Source organism: Hemiscyllium ocellatum, chromosome 2, assembly GCF_020745735.1.
Source record: "Hemiscyllium ocellatum isolate sHemOce1 chromosome 2, sHemOce1.pat.X.cur, whole genome shotgun sequence".
Lineage (NCBI taxonomy): Eukaryota > Metazoa > Chordata > Chondrichthyes > Orectolobiformes > Hemiscylliidae > Hemiscyllium > Hemiscyllium ocellatum.
In genome coordinates, this window is record NC_083402.1 from 122,194,138 (window position 1) to 122,213,361 (window position 19,224).

At 43.6% G+C, this 19,224-nt stretch overlaps 1 protein-coding gene across 2 annotated transcripts in view; it reads left to right on the forward strand.

The window, feature by feature from the left end:
* The window catches only part of ptar1 (protein prenyltransferase alpha subunit repeat containing 1), a 43,407-nt gene that overhangs the window by 8,805 nt on the left and 15,378 nt on the right, over positions 1-19,224 (forward strand). The window contains exons 5-7 of one of the 2 annotated variants that reach the window (XM_060839637.1): positions 5,784-5,888; positions 12,269-12,482; positions 13,238-13,557. In XM_060839637.1, coding sequence (XP_060695620.1) covers positions 5,784-5,888; positions 12,269-12,482; positions 13,238-13,557 — 639 coding nt within the window. The remainder of the gene's footprint in view (positions 1-5,783; positions 5,889-12,268; positions 12,483-13,237; positions 13,558-19,224) is intronic. The other variant, XM_060839647.1, reaches the window with a different exon arrangement.

The window sequence follows — 19,224 nt, forward strand, 5'->3', positions numbered from 1 at the left end:
GGGTTTCTCTTCGGAGGGTTGGTGTGGACTTCTTGGGCTGAAGGGCCTGTTTCCATACTGTAGGGAGTCTAATCTAAGCAGTAGATTTTAAGCAGTGTCGTAAAGGAGGATTGAGAGGTTTTGGAAAGGGAGTATGAGCTTAGGGATCAGGTGACTGAAGAGAGTGCTGTTGATGGTGGCGTGATTAACATCAAAGATGCACTGGAGATCAGAATTGAAGGAGCAATTCAATCTGCTTGACTAAAAACATTTGGGCAGAATTTAAGATCATGCAAGGCTTTGAGAACAATGTTTTAATGCTTTCTAGACTGGATTTTAATTAGTCAGGAACTCCCCATCACTTGTGACTTGCTTTGACATAAAAGAGTCTCATTACACCTTATATTTGCTTCTGGGACTGTGGCTAGCACAGAGTAAAACCTGCTGACCCCTGACGCAAATTGTTGGCAGGCACCAGCGTTAAACGGCTCACCTTGGTTCTATGGCACTCAATCTCAGTTATTTTAGAAGCTGGTGGATCCTTTAGCTCCACCCTCCCACTCCATGCCACCCCATGCAATAAATACTGCAGGAAGACCATAAGACATAGCAGCAGAAATTAGGCCTTTCAGCCCATCAAATCTGATCCACTATTCAATCATGGCTGAAAAATTTCTCAGCCTCATTTTCCCACCTATTCCCTGTAACCCTTGATCCCTTTGACAATCAAGAATCTATCTAAGTCTATTTTAAATACATTCAATGACCTGGCCTCCACAGCCTTCTGTAGCAGTGAAGTCCATAGATTCACCACTTTCTGATCGAAGAAGTTTCTCCTTATCTCCATTGTAAAAGGTCTTGTCTTTACACTCAGGCTATGCCCTCTGGTTCTAATCTCCCCTACCAATGGAAACATCTTCCCAACATCCACTCTGTCCAGGTCATTCAGTATTCTGTATGTTTCAGTTAGATCTCCCCTCATCCTTCTAAACTCCAAGTATAAACCCAGAGGCCTGTAATGTTCCTCATGTTAAGCTGTTCGTTCCTGGAACTATTCTTGTGAATCTCCTCTGAACATGCTCCAAGGCTTGTACATCCTTCCTGAGATAGGAAAACTGTGCACAATACTCCCAATGTGGCCTGACCAGAGCCTTATAGAGCCTCAGAAGTACACCCCTGCTTTTATATTCAAGTCCTCTTAAAAAATAAATGCCATCATTGAGTCAGTAGTTAGGAAGGCAAAAACAATCTGCAAGTTTACCCTGAGAGAATCATGGACTCGAACTCCTAAGTCTCTTTGCACTTCTGACCTCTGAACTTCTTCCCATTTAGAAAACAGTCCATGCCTCTATTCTTCCCACCGTGGTGCATGACCTCCCACTTTCCCACACTAGACTCTATCTGTCACTTCTTTGCCCACTCTCCTAAACTATCCAGATGCTTCTGCAGCCTCCCCTCCCCCAACCATGCCACCAGTCCCTCTATCTGTCTTTGTATCATCTGCAAACGTAGCCAGAATGCCCTCCGTTCCATCATCTAGATCGTTGATGTATAAAGTGAAAAGCTGTGGTCCCAACACTGAGCCTTGTGCAGCATCGCGTGTCACCGGCTGCCACCCTGAGAAGGATTTTGTTGTAAACCTCTACAAGAGAGCTCTCACCTCCACACACTTGCTTCAGATAAAAAGTCAGTGTGAAAAGCATTCAAGGATTTTAAATCCCCCCCCCCACCCCCCCCCCCCAACTGCTCAATTTGTCATAGAAAACATCAAGCACTTATTCAGTAAGTGCATCAAAGAGAATTGATCCTTTAATACTCTCTTTCAACTGTCAGTCAAATTGAGCTAAGACCATCTGCTGAGGAATGGTTCTGAAACTTGGCCAAGCATTCATAATCTCAGGAACTGCCCTTGGGAGATGTCAGCAGTGAACACTACTGAAGCTGCAGGAATAAATGGTATTAACTTTATATAATCTACACTAGGTGGCACTTTGAACCAGGCAGTCCAGCAGAAGATGGCTCTAAAGGAGGGCTTCAACATTTTATTTCATCTTGAATAGGCTGGACATTTAAATCACTTGGGATTGTGACAGCGCAATAAATTTTGTTTTTAACCTGCCCTTTTAAGGGCATCTATGTCTATTCCATAAATTTGGGACTCTCTCACTGCAGATTAAGACATTTGAAACAGCGGTCCATTTGAACACTCTGCTGATTTCAAATAGTCAGGTTAAGTTTGTATTTCATGTCCCCATTCTCTGCCCCTAGAAAATGAAGTTGGGATCTATTGGCAATGCGGGATGGACTCCTGCATCCAGGTCCCTGCCTGCCACATTGAAAGGTCAGTCACCTTGGTTCCATGAAAATCCAGTCCCTTGACTGTGAATAGCAGCTGAGAGTTGAAATCCAACCACTACCAGAAAAGTGGAAATTTTGAGCTTAACAGGAGTGTATTCAGTACCTTCTGATGTGCTTTATTCTGTTTGGCTTCCTCCCAAATAGTACCTAAATTGCTTGCTTTTCTAAATGTTATGATTTATTTAAATTTATAAACATAGATGTATGACTTGTGAATGAGTGTACAGATATAGACACCAGATATTGGATAACCATGGAGAAGGCGTCTTTACTTGTCTGTGGTTTTCCTTCTCAGTCTACCCTCAGTTTCACTTTCCCTCTTTCTTTTCTCTACCCAGAACTTGGACAGTAATTGTCTCGAGCCTGTTTAATCTAGGAGTAGTAAATATTAAAATTAAGAGCTGTATTTACTTTTCCTGAACCATGTGCAGTGTATGTGTCTCTGGTTCTGTGATGTGAAGATGCTGGTGTTGGACTGAGGCGGGTAAAGTCAGAATTAATATGACACCAGGTTATTATCTAACCGGTTTATTGGAAATCACAAGCTTTTGGGGTGCTGCTCCTTCACCTGACAAAAGAGCACTGCTCCAAAAGCATATCATTTCTAATAAACCTGCTGGACTGTAACCTGGTGTCCTGTGGCTTCTGACTCTCTGGTTCTGGACAGCTAAACAAGCTTTGAGTAGGAGGGAATTTCACGTGTGCCAATGTATGCACGTTAAAGGCAACTTTGAACCCTGCTGCTTCAGTTCAGAACTTTTCACTGTGGCTGACCCTCTGATTTGAATTTTTTTTTTCAAATTCTAACATCTATAGATAATGGATGTAGGTTTGGCTGAGCTGTGAGTTTCATTTTCAAAATGAACCTTCCAGCTCAGTGAGCAAACCTACATCCAGAACCTCAACTTGAGCTATCAATCTCCTCAACTCGCCAATGTAGAGATAAAGTTGTAATGCAGCATTAAAGCCTAGGAATTGTAGGACAGTAAGGAATACACAGTGAGTGGTATTGCACAGCTAGATTTTCATGTTTCCGAACACATGGGATTAATTAAATAGCTCTTTCAAAGAGCTAGCATGGGTATGATGGATCAAATGGTCTCCTTTCATTTCATGCTGTAGAATACTAGGTCTTGGAGCAGGCTTTGATTTGCCTGCTCAGAGACTCGGCTGAGTTGAATTGTTTTGGGACGGCACGGTGGCACAGTGGTTAGCACTGCTGCCTCACAGCGCCAGAGACCCGGGTTCAATTCCCGCCTCAGGCAACTGTCTGTGTGGAGTTTGCGCATTCTCACTGTGTTTGTGTGGGTTTCCTCCCACAGTCCAAAAAAAAGTGCAAGTTAGGTGAATGGGCCTTGCTAAATTGCCCATAGTGTTAGAAGTAGGGGAATGGGTCTGGGTGGGTTACGCTTCTGTGGGTCGGTGTGGACTTGTTGGACCAAAGGGCCTGTTTCCATACTGTAAGTAATCTAATCTAATTGATTGCTGGCAGTGCAGGTCATGTTTGGGTCTAAGTTTCAAGGCTGGAAGATAGTGCCGTAGTGGTAATTTCACTGGGCTAGAAATCCAGCAGCCCATGCTAATGCTGTGGGGACACTATCACTGCAGCCAGTACAATCCAGATTTGGTTCACTTAAAAACCTGGAATAGAAAGGTAGTCTCAGCAAAAGTGACCAGTACAGCCCTCTCATTTAAAAATCCATCCAATTCCCTAATGTTTATTTAATTCAAAACTGCCACCTTTTGCCTGGTCTAGCCTCCACAGGATTCCACGCCCACAGCAATGTGCTGGTCTCCTGACTGAACTTGCTAGACTATTCAGAGAACAATCAGTTCAAGGGCAATTAAGGATGGACAAGAGCGACTCTCCTATCCCATGAACAAGTAGAAGAGAGGTAATTGTGGCAAATATTGACCCAGCCTCCACCCCAATCAGATTCTGGCCAGTAAAATGTGGGTAATGAAACGGGCACTTAGTTGGTCACTGACTTGTGCACGAGTGAGTGTTGCATACAGATGGACAAAGGAAACCTGCTTTCTAGTACCTGTGTTACTCGATAAGGTGTCATTCTTTCCCAGAATTCAGAATATGAAACTACAAACAGTCTGGAGTCTGTATAATCTATTTGTATTTTAATATCAAGAGCTTTACTCGAGAATGGACGTTTTACACTAGAATTGAGGAGCAATTGTCGACCTGGTTCAAAAGTTTACATGGTTGCTATGATTATATTGGCTGAAAAACTGTCTCCATTACCCGTAGAGTTTTATTTGAATTGAGTGGGGAGGTCATGTTGCAGCTGTACAGGGTGTTGGTTAGGCCACTGTTGGAATATTGCTTGCAGTTCTGGTCTCCTTTCTATTGGAAAGATGTTGTGAAACTTGAAAGGGTTCAGAAAAGATTTACAAGGATGTTGCCAGGGTTGGAGGATTTAAGCTAAAGGGAGAGGCTGAACAGTCTGGGGCTGTTTTCCCTGGAGCATCGGAGGCTGAGGGGTGACCTTATAGAGGTTTACAAAATTATGAGGGGCATCGATATGGTAAATAAACAAAGTCTTTTCCCTGAGGTTGGGGAGTCGAGAACTAGAGGGCATAGGTTTAGGGTGAGAGGGGAAGGATATAAAAGAGACCTAAAGGACAACGTTTTCAAGCAGAGGGTGGTATGTGTATGGAATGAGCTGCCAGAGGATGTGGTGGAGGCTGGTACAATTGCAACATTTAAAAGGCATTTGGATGGGTACGTGAATAGGAAGGGTTTAGAGGGATATGGGCCAAGTGCTGGCAGGTGGGACTAGATTGGGTTGGGATATCTGGTGGGCATGGACGGGTTGGACCGAAGGGTCTATTTCCATGCTGTACATCTGACCCGATGACAGGAGTTAAATCCCACGCATACTTGCCCTGAAGTATCCTCTTTCAGACAGCAAGGAAGAATCAGCCATGTTGATGTCTTGACTGGAGTCTCAGGCAGACCTGATAAGGATGTTAGGCTTCCTTCCCAGAAGAATATTTAGTGGCATAGATTTTTCTTGTGACCATCTAATTGCTGCTTGATCCCATTTTAGTTTATTGCTACCAGCATTTAATTGCTAGGTTTTGTTTATTTTTGTTTAACAAATGCTAATCGCAAATGTTAAATCTGCAATGTTGGGATTTTGAACACCTGTCTCTCATTCTCTGAAACGTTAAAGCAAGTCTCCAAGTTACTATTATAAGTAGCTAAAACTAAAAAGACTGATTTAATTGTTGTTGTAGAAAACCAATTAAAATACAGACATATTAATATTCACAAAAATGATCTTGCTGATACTATCCTTGACGTGTGTGTTTAATGTATCTAACACCGACTTGACAGTGGTGTATGTGCTTGCTTTTTTGCCTAATTTTAATAACTGGAATCTACTTCATTTGATAACGTGAGAGAATGATCCTGAAATATTTTCCAGAAAGGAACTGGTGCAGTTGGGAGCTTTAGATCCATTTAAGGATTTGTATCTCGGAAAATTGGCCTTAACAAAGTTCCCTAAAAGTCCAGAAACTTGGATTCACAGGTTTGTAAAAGAACACATTGTGCAATATTTTTAAAATGTTATTTGAATTATTTCAAATGTAATAGAACCTTCCTTTTCTGTCCATTTTGATATCTCACCTAGAATATTTTAGTTGTATTACTTGAGAAACTGTTGTTCGCAAATACTCTTGGTGGGATCAAGGATGGCACTTTTTTTTTAAAAAACTTGCTTCACACGAGGCATTTTATTTGAGTAAAATATTTGTCCCACTCTTGCTTCTTAGCTTCCCCCAATCCCCATCTGTCTGATTTCTATGTCTCTGCTCCCTGGATAATAAGATTGCCATTATCATTATGGGAACGTAGGAGGCGAGTCAGCCTGTTGAATTTCTTTTCTTCCTTGAGTTGTGGCAAATCCGGCAATTGTCACCCATCCCAGATTATCCTTGAACTGAGTCGATTATTAGATGACCGTGAAGAGTGAACTATGGTTCGGAAGTAGACCAGACCACTTAGGGATGGCAGATTTCTGTTCTTCAGGGATGTTGGCAAATCCTATTCAGTTCACTAATGGTCACTGATGGTTGCCACTGTGGTCAACACTTCCGAGACTAGTTTTTAATTTCTCATTTATATTATTTGAATTTAAATTCCACCAGTTTCCATGTCGGGACCTGAGCCTCTGTCAGAGCATTAGCTTGGTCCTCTAGTCCAGTGATATCATTCTGACTGTTATCTCCCATTGCTGATCTGTATTCTAGCTTCACCTGCCAATGTTGACATACCTATTGATACTCTTGGCCCATACCTGTAAATCTCTGGTTTTAAGTGGACGAATTGTCCCAAGTTTCTTTTTTAAGGGGGTGGTGGTGGTTTTGCTTAGTGCAAAGAACGTCTTCCGCTCGCTGGAATTGGCTACTGCCCAGGTGTAACTCTGCTGTAGATTTTTCTTTCTGTGAGATTCAATATCCTCCACTTGCACAGTTTGAAAGTCTATGATGGCTGAGCGCGACGTGATGGGTAACATTTCCCCAGTCTATTGCACTTAAACTGCATGTTCCAATGTTCAGTGTCACCATGACCCTGTAGTATGTGAATGAAATATGTTTGCTGAAATGTCTTGAGGTCACTCTCTATCTCACATGAATTCTTTCTGCTTTTAGATGGGGAGTGGGGGAGCGGAAAAAAAAACCCTTGATGGCTCAGTGAAGCTCCTAACCAGCATGGACGAGAGCTGAATGTTAATTAATAGCTTTCTTTCTCCTGACTAACACAATTGTTCAGCACATGGTTATAAAATTAACTTGGTTAAAGTCATATTCTTCCACCTATGACTGGAAACCACCACCTTGTTCTTTACGTTAAGAATATTTATTTGCTTCAGTTAGGAACAGGAGATGGCAAATAGCCTCTCAAGCATGGTTTGTCAATCAAGGACTTCCTGTCGAACTCTGTGTACTTGTTTGTAATTCACACAGCATCAGACACTTCTGAGAATTCAGTTCTTGCATTGCTGCTGGAATCTTAGTTTTATGTCAAACCTTGACTTCAGAAAGACATTTTCTTTCCCAATAATATTAGAGGCTAAAATATTAGTGTCTTGATGGTCCCCTTTTGTAAATGTTAACCTGCTGAGTTAAGATTCGTATAATACAATTGAAATGTGATTTATGAACAGGAATGGTACCCTCTTTCTCCCGTCTCTTACTCTCTTCACTAATCCCTCCCCCGACCCATCATGCTTCCCCCCCATGTCTGTGGTACCTTGTGTATCGCAATATATGAACCCCATCCCCCACCGAAGGAGTTTTAAAACCCTCGGCCAAACACGCAAGAGGAGAAATCTGATAAATTCCTCTTTCTGTTGTCTTGGTGACCAAATGTAACCCAGATCATTGCTCTGACCATAATAACGAAAGTTCTTTTCAATCTATTTTAAGACTAGATCAGAAGAAATAGACTATTCAGCTTGCTTTATCATTCAATAAGATCATGTCTAATTTGACTTGAGTCTCACCCCAACTTATCTATCTGTCCCATGTTCCCTTGTCAATCAAAAATCCATCCAAATAAGCCTTAAATGTATTCCATGCCCCAGCCCCCAATGCTCTCTGGAGCAGAGAATTCCACACTAGGTACACTCCGAAATTCCTCCTCTTCTCAATCTTAGAGACCCCTAAATGAAGTACCTCTGGGTGAAACTCTCCACGAGAGAAACATTTTAGGCCACTTCAAAGTGTTTTATTTTGGGGAGGAACAAAATTTTGGCTCACTTTCCTCTTTTTTTTTATTTAATGCTTGATTACAACAACTTGTGTTTATTTTGCCCTTTTTTTATTGTTTATAAAATATTCCAAAGTATTCCAAGGTCATATTATGAGATTAAAGTGTGACATTCAGCCGCATAATAATTGGATCAGATGACAAAAGTTATTGGTCAAGGAGGTTGGTTTTAAAGGGCATTTTAAGAGGTGTCAAGAATGAGTTCCAAAACTTGAAATTGCTCAGGGAATTGAAACATGGTCATTGATGGTGAAACAATTCAAATCCTGAATGTGCGAGCAGCCAGAATTAGAAGAGCAGAGATCTGAGTGGTGAGCAGAAAGCGATTAGAAAGATGGGGAGACTAGGTATTGCACCTGCACATCCACTAATATCATTTATTGTGTCCGTTGCTCCCGATGCGGTCTCCTCTACATTGGGGAGACTGGATGCCTCCTAGCAGAGCACTTTAGGGAACATCTCTGGGACACCCGCACCAATCAACCACACTGCCCTGTGGCCCAATATTTCAACTCCCCCCTCCCACTCAGCCAAGGGCATGGAGGTCCTGGGCCTCCTTCACCGCTGCTCCCTCACCATCTGACGCCTGGAGGGAGAATGCCTCATCTTCCACCTCAGAACACTTCAACCCCAGGGCATCAATGTGGACTTCACCAGTTTCCTCATTTCCCCTTCCCCCACCTCACCCCAGCTCCAAACTTCCAGCTCCGTACTGTCCTCATGACTTGTCTTACCTGCCTATCTTCCTTTCCGCCTATCTTCCTTTCCACCTATCCACTCCACCCTCCTCCCTGACCTATCACCTTCATCCCCTCCCCCACTCACCTATTGTACTCTGTTACTTTTTTCCCACTCCCACCCTCCTCTCATTTATCTTTCCACCCTTCAGGTGCTCTGCCTGTATTCCTGATGAAGGGTTTTTGCCCGAAACGTTGATTTTACTGCTCCTCGGATGCTGCCTGAACTACTGTGCTTTTCTAGCACCACTCTAATCTAGACTAGATATTGCACAGTCAACGTAACCCATCAGTGAATACAGATGATAGGAGAACTTGAAATACAGGCATAGAAGTTATAGAAGTAGTGATAGAAGTCCTGATTAGGGATAATCAATATGGCTTTGTGTGTGGGAAATCATGTCTCACAAACGTGATTGAGTTTTATGAAGAAGTAACAAAGAGGATTGAGGGCAGAGTGGTAGATGTCACCTGTATGGACTTCAGTAAGGCGTTTGACAAGGTTCCCCATGGGAGACTGATTTGCAAGGTTAGATCTCATGGAATACAGGGAGAACTAGCTAAAACTTGCTCAAAGGTAGAAGACAGAGGGTGGTGATGGACGGTTGTTTTTCAGACTGGAGGCCTATGACCAGTGGAGTGCCACAAGGATCGCTGCTGGGTCCTCTACTTTTTGTCATTTACATAAATGACTTGGATGCAAGGATAAGAGGCACAGTTAGTAAGTTTGCAGATGATACCAAAATTGGAGGTGTAGTGGACAGCAAAGAGGGTTACCTCCGATCACAGCAGGATCTTGACCAGATGGGCCAATGGGCTGAGAAGTGGCAGATGGAGTTTAATTCAGATAAATGCGAAATGCTGCATTTTGGGAAAGCAAATCTTAGCAGGACTTATACACTTAATGGTAAGGTCCTAGGGAGTGTTGCTGAACAAAGAGACCTTGGAGTGCAGGTTCATAGCTCCTTGAAAGTGGAGTCGCAGGTAGATAGGATAGTGAAGAAGGCGTTTGGTATGCTTTCTTTTATTGGTCAGAGTATTGAGTACAGGAGTTGGGAGGTCATGTTGCAGCTGTACAAAACATTGATTAGGCCACTGTTGGAATATTGTGTGCAATTCTGGTCTCCTTCCTATCAAGTTTGTGAAACTTGAAAGGGTTCAGAAAAGATTTAGGAGGATATTGCCAGGATTGGAGGATTTGAGCTACAGGGAGAGGCTGAACAGGCTGGGGCTGTTTTCCCGGAGCATCGGAGGCTGAGGGGTGACCTTATAGAGGTTTACAAAATTATAAGAGGCATGGATAGGGTAAACAGGCAAAGTCTTTTCCCTGGGGTCAGGATGTCGAGAACTAGAGGGCATAGGTTTAGGGTGAGAGGGGAAGGATATAAAAGAGACCTACGGGGCAACTCTTTCACACAGGGTGGTACGTGTATGAAATGAGCTGCCAGAGGCAGTGGTGGAGGCTGGTACAATTGCAACATTTAAGAGGTATTTGGATGGGTATATGAATAGGAAGGGTTTGGAGGGATGTGGGCAGGTGCTGGCAGGTGGGACTAGATTGGGTTGGGATATCTGGTCAACATGAACGGGTTGGACCGAAGGGTCTGTTTCCATGCTGTACATCTCTATGACTATGACTCTATGACCTCTAGTGTATGGAGAATTGAATGTGGGGGACCAGCCAGAAATGTATTACAGCAGTTGAACTCATGAAAGCAGGAATGAGAGTTTCAGCACCAGCTAAGTTAAGATGGAAGCAATGTTGAGCAATGCAACAGAAATGGAAGCAGGTAATCTTAAAGATTGAGTTTGGAAGCTCATTACAGGATTACAAACAGACTGACTTAATCTTAGATTGTTACCGGGATGAAAATGGAGTTAGTGTGGAACAGAATTTGGAAAGGAATTTGAAAATGATGGCTTCAGTTTTCCCAGTTTATCTCCTCCAACCTGTCACTCTGCACGGTCAGGGCTCAGTGGCCACGTTCCTTTTGCTTGTGACACTAAGTGAATTGGCTCTACTTGCACCTTGCAAAAATAATTGACACAATTCCAGGTCTATAATGAAATACTTAAAAGGAACATGGTGTCTGTTTGCAATTTATCTAATCCTACATCGCCACCTTTAAAATTGTCGTTTAAAAATTATAATTTTTATTTACAATAGTGTCAAAGTCTAATTACTTAGTTTGACAAATGAAAGCGCTGCCTAATTTTGTGAAGTCCTGTTTTACTGTTTGTTCGCCATGTATTTAAATTGTCCATTGAAGAACCTTATCTCCATAATTCAGCGGATGCCCTTGGGTGTTGACATCTTGAGCAAGACTGTGTAATCTTCAGCTAAAAGTAAAATTGAAGGCTGAGGGATAATTAACATTGGGGTGTGCAGATATAATTCAGCCACTCGGCACGTTGAGTCTGTGTTGTCTGTTCTAAAGAGCAAACCAGTTGGTTCCACTCCCCCATTTTCTCCAAGTATTGGTTCAATTCCTTTTTGAAAGCTTCTATTGAATCTGTACCCACAATGTCAGCCATTGCCAAAGTAGGTTATTTCTCATGTCCTCCCTGATTCCTCTGCCAGTCAACTTAAATCACCCACTGGAAACCGTTTCTCTTTATTCACTGCATCGGGACCTTATACATTTTTATCACAACTCATCTTCGCCATCTCTGCTTTGAGCAGAACAACTCTGACGTGTCTAGTCTTTGTTTACAGGAATTAGATTAGATTAGATTAGATTACTTACAGTGTAGAAACAGGCCCTTCGGCCCAACAAGTCCACACCGACCTGCCGAAGCGCAACCCACCCATTCCCCTACATTTACAGGCCAATTCACCTGGCCTGCACATCTTTGGATTGTGGGAGGAAACCGGAGCACCCGGAGGAAACCCACGCAGACACGGGGAGAATGTGCAAACTCCACACAGTCAGTTGCCTGAGTTGGGAATTGAACCCGGGTCTCTGACGCTGTGAGGCAGCAGTGCTAACCACTGTGCCACCGTGCCGCCCACAGTTACAGTTACACTATGTAGTAAATCTCTTCTGTGCTTTCTCCAGAGATTGAATATTCAACTCCAGCTGGAGACTGAACTGTGGCTTTTTATCCATTTTAAATTCCCTGTTTTCCTGCTCTTCAAGAACCTGGGTTTAGTAACTGCTTTGGTAATCTGTCCTGCCTCATTCAGTGTTTGATGTACAAATGCTCCCAGATCTCTCTCCTCCTTGAACTCCTTTTATATTATACCATTTAGCTTCTCTTTTAAAGTTTTGTTCGGAAGATTGAATTACTTCATATTTTTTTCTAAATGCTGCTGCATCTGACATTCGGGTTTCTAAAGTTAAGCTTGCAATGTGTCGAGTTTAGTCTCTAATAGTTGTGCCATCTTTGTTCCTAAAAGGCGCTGGTTATATCAGAAGGTTGTTCAAGAAGCCTGTCTTCCCAATTTGAGGAATAACGCCAACCTGAGAGTTCTGTCAACTGAACAAATGCATCGAATAATCCAGGATGAGATGGCAGTCTGCACTGATGCTGCTGGCAGGTACCCAAGCAATTACAATGCCTGGTCCCATCGCATTTGGATCCTTCAGCATGTAGCAAAGTGCAATCTTAAGGTACTCTCCTCACTCCTGGCTATAAACCAGCAAGCATTTACAGCACAGAAGCGTGTGTGCGCGCGTGTGTGTGCGCGCGTGTGTGTGCGTGTGTGTGTGTGCGCGCGCGTGCGCGCGTGTGAGTGTGCGCGCGCGCGTGCATTTATTTGACCCAAATGGTGTATAATGGTGTTTGTGTTACACACGACCTTCCTCCCACTCCTCTTATCTCGGTCAACATGTTCTTCTGCAACATCTCTTCCCTCCCCCGCCCCGCTCCCCCAACCCATCCCCATGATTACCCAGTTTCTGATGGACTTAATGCTGCTTTTTTGCCTCATTCGCTTCCTCTGGTTGTGAATTCCAAATTCTCACCACTCTCTCTCTTGTTAAATACATTTTTCCCGAATTCTGTATTGGATCTATGAGTGCTAATCTTATCTTGGCTTTAAAAACGTGCTGGAAATACTCAGCAAATGTGGAGATAGAAACAAGATTGCTTTCTCATCAGACTTTAACATTCACAACCTGAAAGTGTTATCTTTCTCTTTCTCCCCACAGTGACTGTCAGGCCATCTGATTATTTACAGCATTTTCTGTGTTTTTATTTTCGATCTGTGTGTTTTACTTGGGTTTTGTATGGATCGCTTGTTCTTGGTCTTTTGCAGCTGGGAAATGTCTTCTGTACATCTACCCTTCCTCTTCTGCAGAATTGCGAATTGGTCTGCTCGAGTTGTTTGATTCTTGTTTCAGCCTTTCTTTTTTTTTCTCCTCAGATCCTCCTTGACGAATTGTCCAACACCAAGTACTGGGTGTCGACTCATGTCTCTGACCACAGCGGTTTCCATTATCGCCAGTTCCTGCTGAAGTCTGTGGCGGGCAGTTCGAGAAATGCAGCCATTGCAAAGGCTGGGGGTCTTGTGAGGAAGTCCTCCAGTAAAGACCTTAGTGCCAGTCAGTCCACACCTGCGAAGGAGGAGGGTGCGTCAGCAGACACGTACACCGTAGACGTGCCCCTCATGATTGAAGAGGAAATGGAGCTTTGCACTGACCTCATTGAGTCATACCCAGGCCACGAAGCTCTGTGGTGTCACAGGTAAACTGACTGACTGCTGTGAGCGAACCTTTTTTAGTTTCTTTGACGTTAGAATATTCTTTGAGTTTCTGTTGGAAGAAAGGGGAACACAGGTGAGAACAGTGACCACAGTCTTATTTCCAGTTCATTTAGCTGTTTCAGTGGTTGTGTTTTTAGGTGAGCACTATGGGCCAAGGCAAAATAACAGTATATCATTACCTCAGGGCACCTTGAAGCACTTTACAGTCGTTGAAGTATTTTCAAAGTGTGGTCACTGTTAGAATGGAGGAAACTCAACAACCAAAATGTATGCATTATCACATCCCAAAAACAACAAAGTGATAATGATCAGATAATCTTTCATGTTTACACTGAGGAGATACAAGTATTCTCCAGGCCACCCCAGGGATAATTTCCCTGTTCCTGTTTGAAATAGGAGCAGAAGATAGGTCACTGGGGACCTGCAGCTTAATGCAGAAGGTCTCTAACTGAATGCCTCTTTGTAAAAACACTGCCTAGCCAGGTGACCTCTGCCCCAGCCAGGAGCTGGGCAATGTCCCTCTTGACATCAGCCAACATATCCCACAGGGGCCTACTTTCCCTGAAGAGAAAGGAGGATTCCTTCCCAACACGTCTTTAAACTCAGGAATACACTGGGACAGTCAGCCTACATTTGTGTTCCAGCGTCAGCATTGGGACAGCTACCTAACTCTGGCCTACAACCTGAGCCGCTATTCAACTGGGCAAAAACTGAGCAACCGATCCCAGTGAAATACTGCGGGAGCGCTGCACTTCAGGCGTGTCTTCTTTCAGGTGAGTTACTTAAACTAAGGCTCTCAGGTGGACGTGAAGGGTCCTATTTTGAAGAACAGAGGCGTTCTGGCAAATATGTATCCCTCAAACGTTGCTGTGGTTATTATCACGTTTGGCTGAGTAGGTCTGAGGGGCTGATTGACCTGCTGACTGCTGTTTGTGGGAGATCCCATGCTGTCTTCCTAAATTGGAGGTGTAATGCGCAGGGAAGAAGGTTACCTCCGAGTACAATGGGATCTTGACCAGATGGGCCAATGGGCTGAGGAGTGGCAGATGGAGTTTAATTTAGATAACTGTGAGGTGTTGCATTTTGAGAAAGCAAATCAGAGCGGGACTTATACACTTAATGGTAAGGTCCTGGGAATGTTGCTGAGCAAAGAGACTGTGGAGTGCAGGTTCATAGCTCCTTGAAAGTGGTGTCGCAGGTAGATAGGATAGTGAAGAAGGCATTTGGTATGCTTTCCTTTATTGGTCAGAGTATTGAGTACAGGGGTTGGGAGGTCATGTTGCAGCTGTCCAGGACATCGGTTAGGCCACTTTTGGAATATTGCGTGCAGTTCTGGTCTCCTTCCTATCAGAAGAATGTTGTGAAACTTGAAAGGTTCAGAAAAGATTTACAAGGTTGTTGCCAGGATTGGAGGATTTGAGCTCTAGGAAGAGGCTGAACAGCTGAGGCTGTTTTCCCTGGAGCGACGGAGGCTGAGGGGTCACCTTACAGAGATTTATAAAATCATGAGAGGCATGGATAGGATAAATAGACAAGGTCTTTTCTTTTGGGGTGAGGAACTCCAGATCTAGAGGGCATAGCTTTAGGGTGAGAAGGGAACAATTTAAAAAGGACCTAAGGGGCAACTTCTTGATGCAGAGGGTGGAACGTGTATGGAATGAGCTGCCAGAGGAAGTGGTGGAGGCTGGTACAGTTACAGCATTTAAAAGACATCTGGATGGGTATATGAATAGGAAGGGTTTGGGGGGATATGGACCGGGTGCTGGCAGGTGGGACTATATTAGGTTAGGATATCTGGTCAGCATGGACAAGTTGGACCGAAGGGTTTGTTTCTGTGCTGTACGTCTCTATGACTCTATTTATGGTGACTGCATTTTGAAGAACCTTCAGTGGCTGTTGGATATCTGTTGGATATCCTGAGGGTTGCAAAAGGTGCAAGAGCAATGTAAGCCTCTTTGATCACGGTTTGCTTTAGATCAGACTTTGGTGTCATGACCTCCAGTAGAATCTTGCGCAGCAGCAGAAGCCATGTTTCTAGAAACTACGAGGCCCCTTTGAATATTTGTTCTTTTTTGGAATGCGTGGGTGTTGCGTAATGGATGACCTTGACTGCTCTTGCAAACAAAAAAGGTGGAAAAAAGTGGATGTAGTTCTAACTCCACGCCCCACCCCCCCCACCCCACCCCACCCCCACAAACACAACTCCTGTTGTCTGCCAAAGGTTTCCTTTCAGCTCGGCATCTGAAGTCTATCCACCTCCACCCCCACCGCCGCCTCCAACTCCTCGACAATAAAGACGTCACTCCCTCCCCTAGCATCTTGCTGAACAGTTCTCGTGCACCCCAAATCTTAACTCTGTTGTCTGTCACAGTCTGAAATGGAGTTTCAAGGGGGTATAATGTTTGGGAAGCACAGCTTTAGCTCTGACTAGAATTGTAGCTCTTAAGCAATACCACTAGGTGGCACCAAAGTAACAAACTCATTGATTGCTTGACATAAGAATTAGGAGTAGGCCGTTCAGCCCCTCAAGCCTGCCCTGCCATTTGATGCAATCGTGGCTGGTCTCATCTCAGCCTCAACTCCACTTCCCTGCCTACGCTCTGTAACCCTTCAACCCATTACTAATTAAGTACCTGTCTATCTCCTCCTTTTTAAATTTACTCAATATCCCAACGTTCAGTGCACTTTGGGCTGTGAATTCTATAGATTCATGAGCTTTGAGAGAAGTAATTTCTCCTTGTTGGTTTTAAATCCACTAAAATTATGCCCTCATGTTCTAAATTCCCCTGGATGAGGAAACATCCTTTCTACGTCAACTTTCTTAATCCCCTTTAGCGTCTTAGACACTGGGTTTTTTTTATTACATTTAACTTTGGAAGTCTCATGAAACTATTCAACATTCTTTAACAAAAAAAAAAGTGGCTCCCTAATCTCTCAAAATCATATAGCATGTAAGAAGACAGTTCAGCTCATTATGATTGTACCAGTCCTTGGAAAGAGCTATCTAATTAGTCCAATCGCCCTCCCTTACATTGCAGGGCTAATCAGGAAAAGTATTTCCCTGAAGCACCTACCTAATTCGCCTTTTGAAAGATAATATTGTCTGCTTCCACCACCATTTTCAGTCGGTGCATTCTAAATCACAACCTGCCGTGCTTATTTACGAGAACATTATCCTCCTCCTACCTGGTTCTTTTGCCAATTACCTTTAAATTTGCATAACGTAAGCACTACTGTTTGCATCACCAATTCTGATCCAGCCTTTTAATCTCTGTAAAATATGGATCCAGCGATGCATTTGTCACTTCAATTTACGGAGAAAATAATTGAAGTCAAGGTAACAAAAACAGTTTAATTTCAAATTTTTTGAACCAAGAGAGTTCCTTTCAATATTTTACACTGTTTTTAAGTGTGAAAGTACAGGTTAGCAAGTACCTTGTTTGCAGCATCATGCAAGCTCTATAATTTCTATAGACTAGATGGACAAGGGCAGCAGAGAGATGGAAACACCACCTACAAGTTCCCCTCCTACACCACTCAACATCCTGACTTAGAAATATATCACCATTCCTTCACGGTTGCTGGGTCAAACCTTGGTACTCCCTCCCTGACAGCATTGGTGTGCAAAACCAACATTTACCACCCATCCTAAATGCCCTTGAGAGGGCAGTGATGAGCCACCTTCTTAAACTGCTGCAGCCCACGTGGTGTAGGCACACTGTCAATGCTGCTGGGGAGGGAGTAACATGATTTGAGTCAGTAACAGTGAAGGAATGGTGATATATTGCCAAGTCAGGATGGTGAATGGCGTGGCAGGGGAACTTAGTGGTGATGTTCCCATGTACCTGCTGCCCTTCTCCATTTGGACTGTAGAGGTTACAGAGTTTACCAACGATGCTCCAATATCCTCCGGGAAAGAACTTAAACTCTTCTGGCACTTTAGTTCTGATTCAGGCCTTGTGAAGGTAGTTGCAATCCTATACGATTGTCTGGAAAGGATTGGGGCCTTTGGGTTAGGCGTGGCGGGATTACGAGTTAAGGGGATCAACAGGGCTTCTACCGAAGTCACAGCCAAACACTGATTTTTTTTTTTGGTTCCAGTCTCCCTTACTGCTATACTCTTTGTCTCTTCCCACCCCCAACTTTTGACAGTATCATTATGTTAAGAACCAAGGAGGAGGAAAAATGAGCGCTCGAATTCCTTTAGGTTACATGAATCCGTGGATGTTTAAAGTTAATGTAGGAAATATCTGACCAAGTGTTGCCCCTGAAAGCACTGACTTCCACGTGGTCTGATCCCCGCAGTTGAGGACTGTTCCATTCCTTTTTAAAGGCAGAGAGTCAACATGCAATATCTTGCAAAGGCTCACTCCTCTCCGGGAGAAAATATAAATTCCTAAAGTCTGAACCCCATCTCATCTTTAAAATCTGGACTCCTATTATGACTGAGATAAACTTTGATTGGTTAAATGAGTCTCCGCTATGGCTAAAACAGTAGCTCGTGATGCAACTGCGATAAGCTGCTGATGTGCTTTATTTGAAAGTGAGTGGGCAATTTTGAATGGATAAAGTAGACTCTGTGTTGAGTTTATAATAGATTCCGATGGGATATTTTTAAATTCTAATTTGTCAGGCACATGTTCATTTTCCAAACAGAAACCAAATTTGAAAGGTGCTAGAAATTCTCAGAATGAAGGTGTAAAAAGGGAAAGAAATAAATAATGTTCATCTTTTGTGATAATGCCAGTTATCAGAACTGGAAATATTAATTGTAACAAATGAACAGAGTTGAGGTAAGAACAACAGACATCACCTCTAGGGCCTCAATTATTTACAATCTAATCAATGCCTTGGATGAAAAGGCCAGAGTTGTAGCTAATTGACACCAAGAAAGTTAAGAAACTAGTTTTGTCAAGTGAGGACTGCAGATGCTGAAGATCAGAGTCGAAGTGTGTGGTGTTGGAAAACCACAGCAGGTCAGGCAGCATCCGAGGAGCAGGACAGTCGACGTTTCAGGCTTAAGCCCTTCATCATGAATGAGGCTTGTAAGCCAAGGGGACTGAGAGATAAATGGGAGGGAGCGGGTGGGGGTGATGGTGATAGGTTAGAGAGGAGGGTGGAGCAGATAGATGGGAAGAAAGATAACTAGGTAGGACAGTTCAAGAGAGTGGTGCAGAGTTGGAGCTTGGATCTGGAATAAAGTAGAGGGAGGGGAAATAGGGAAACTGATGAATTCCATATTGATCCTGTGTGGTTGAGGTGTCCCAAGGTGGAATATGAGGTGTTCTTCCTCTCAGCATTGGGTGGTTAGGGTTTGACAATGGAGGAGGCCCAGGACCTGTATGTCCTTAGCTGAGTGGGAGGGGGGAGTTAAAGTGTCCCACTCCATCCCCATTCACAGATCAAGTCCTACACCAGGTCCTAGCTCCCAGCCAAGGAGATGGCATGTTTTCACCATGCCCCCCCACTCCAGACCTTCCCCTCGCCTGAGGATGAATGATCAGTCCTCAACAAAGGCTTTGCCTTCATCCCCTTGTGCTCCCGGATCGAGAAACTCGACACGCTTTGTGACATTGAACAGTTCTTCTGCCACCTCCATCTCCAGACCCAATGTTTTCCATAAGGACTCCCGCCCACTGTCCGAGGAC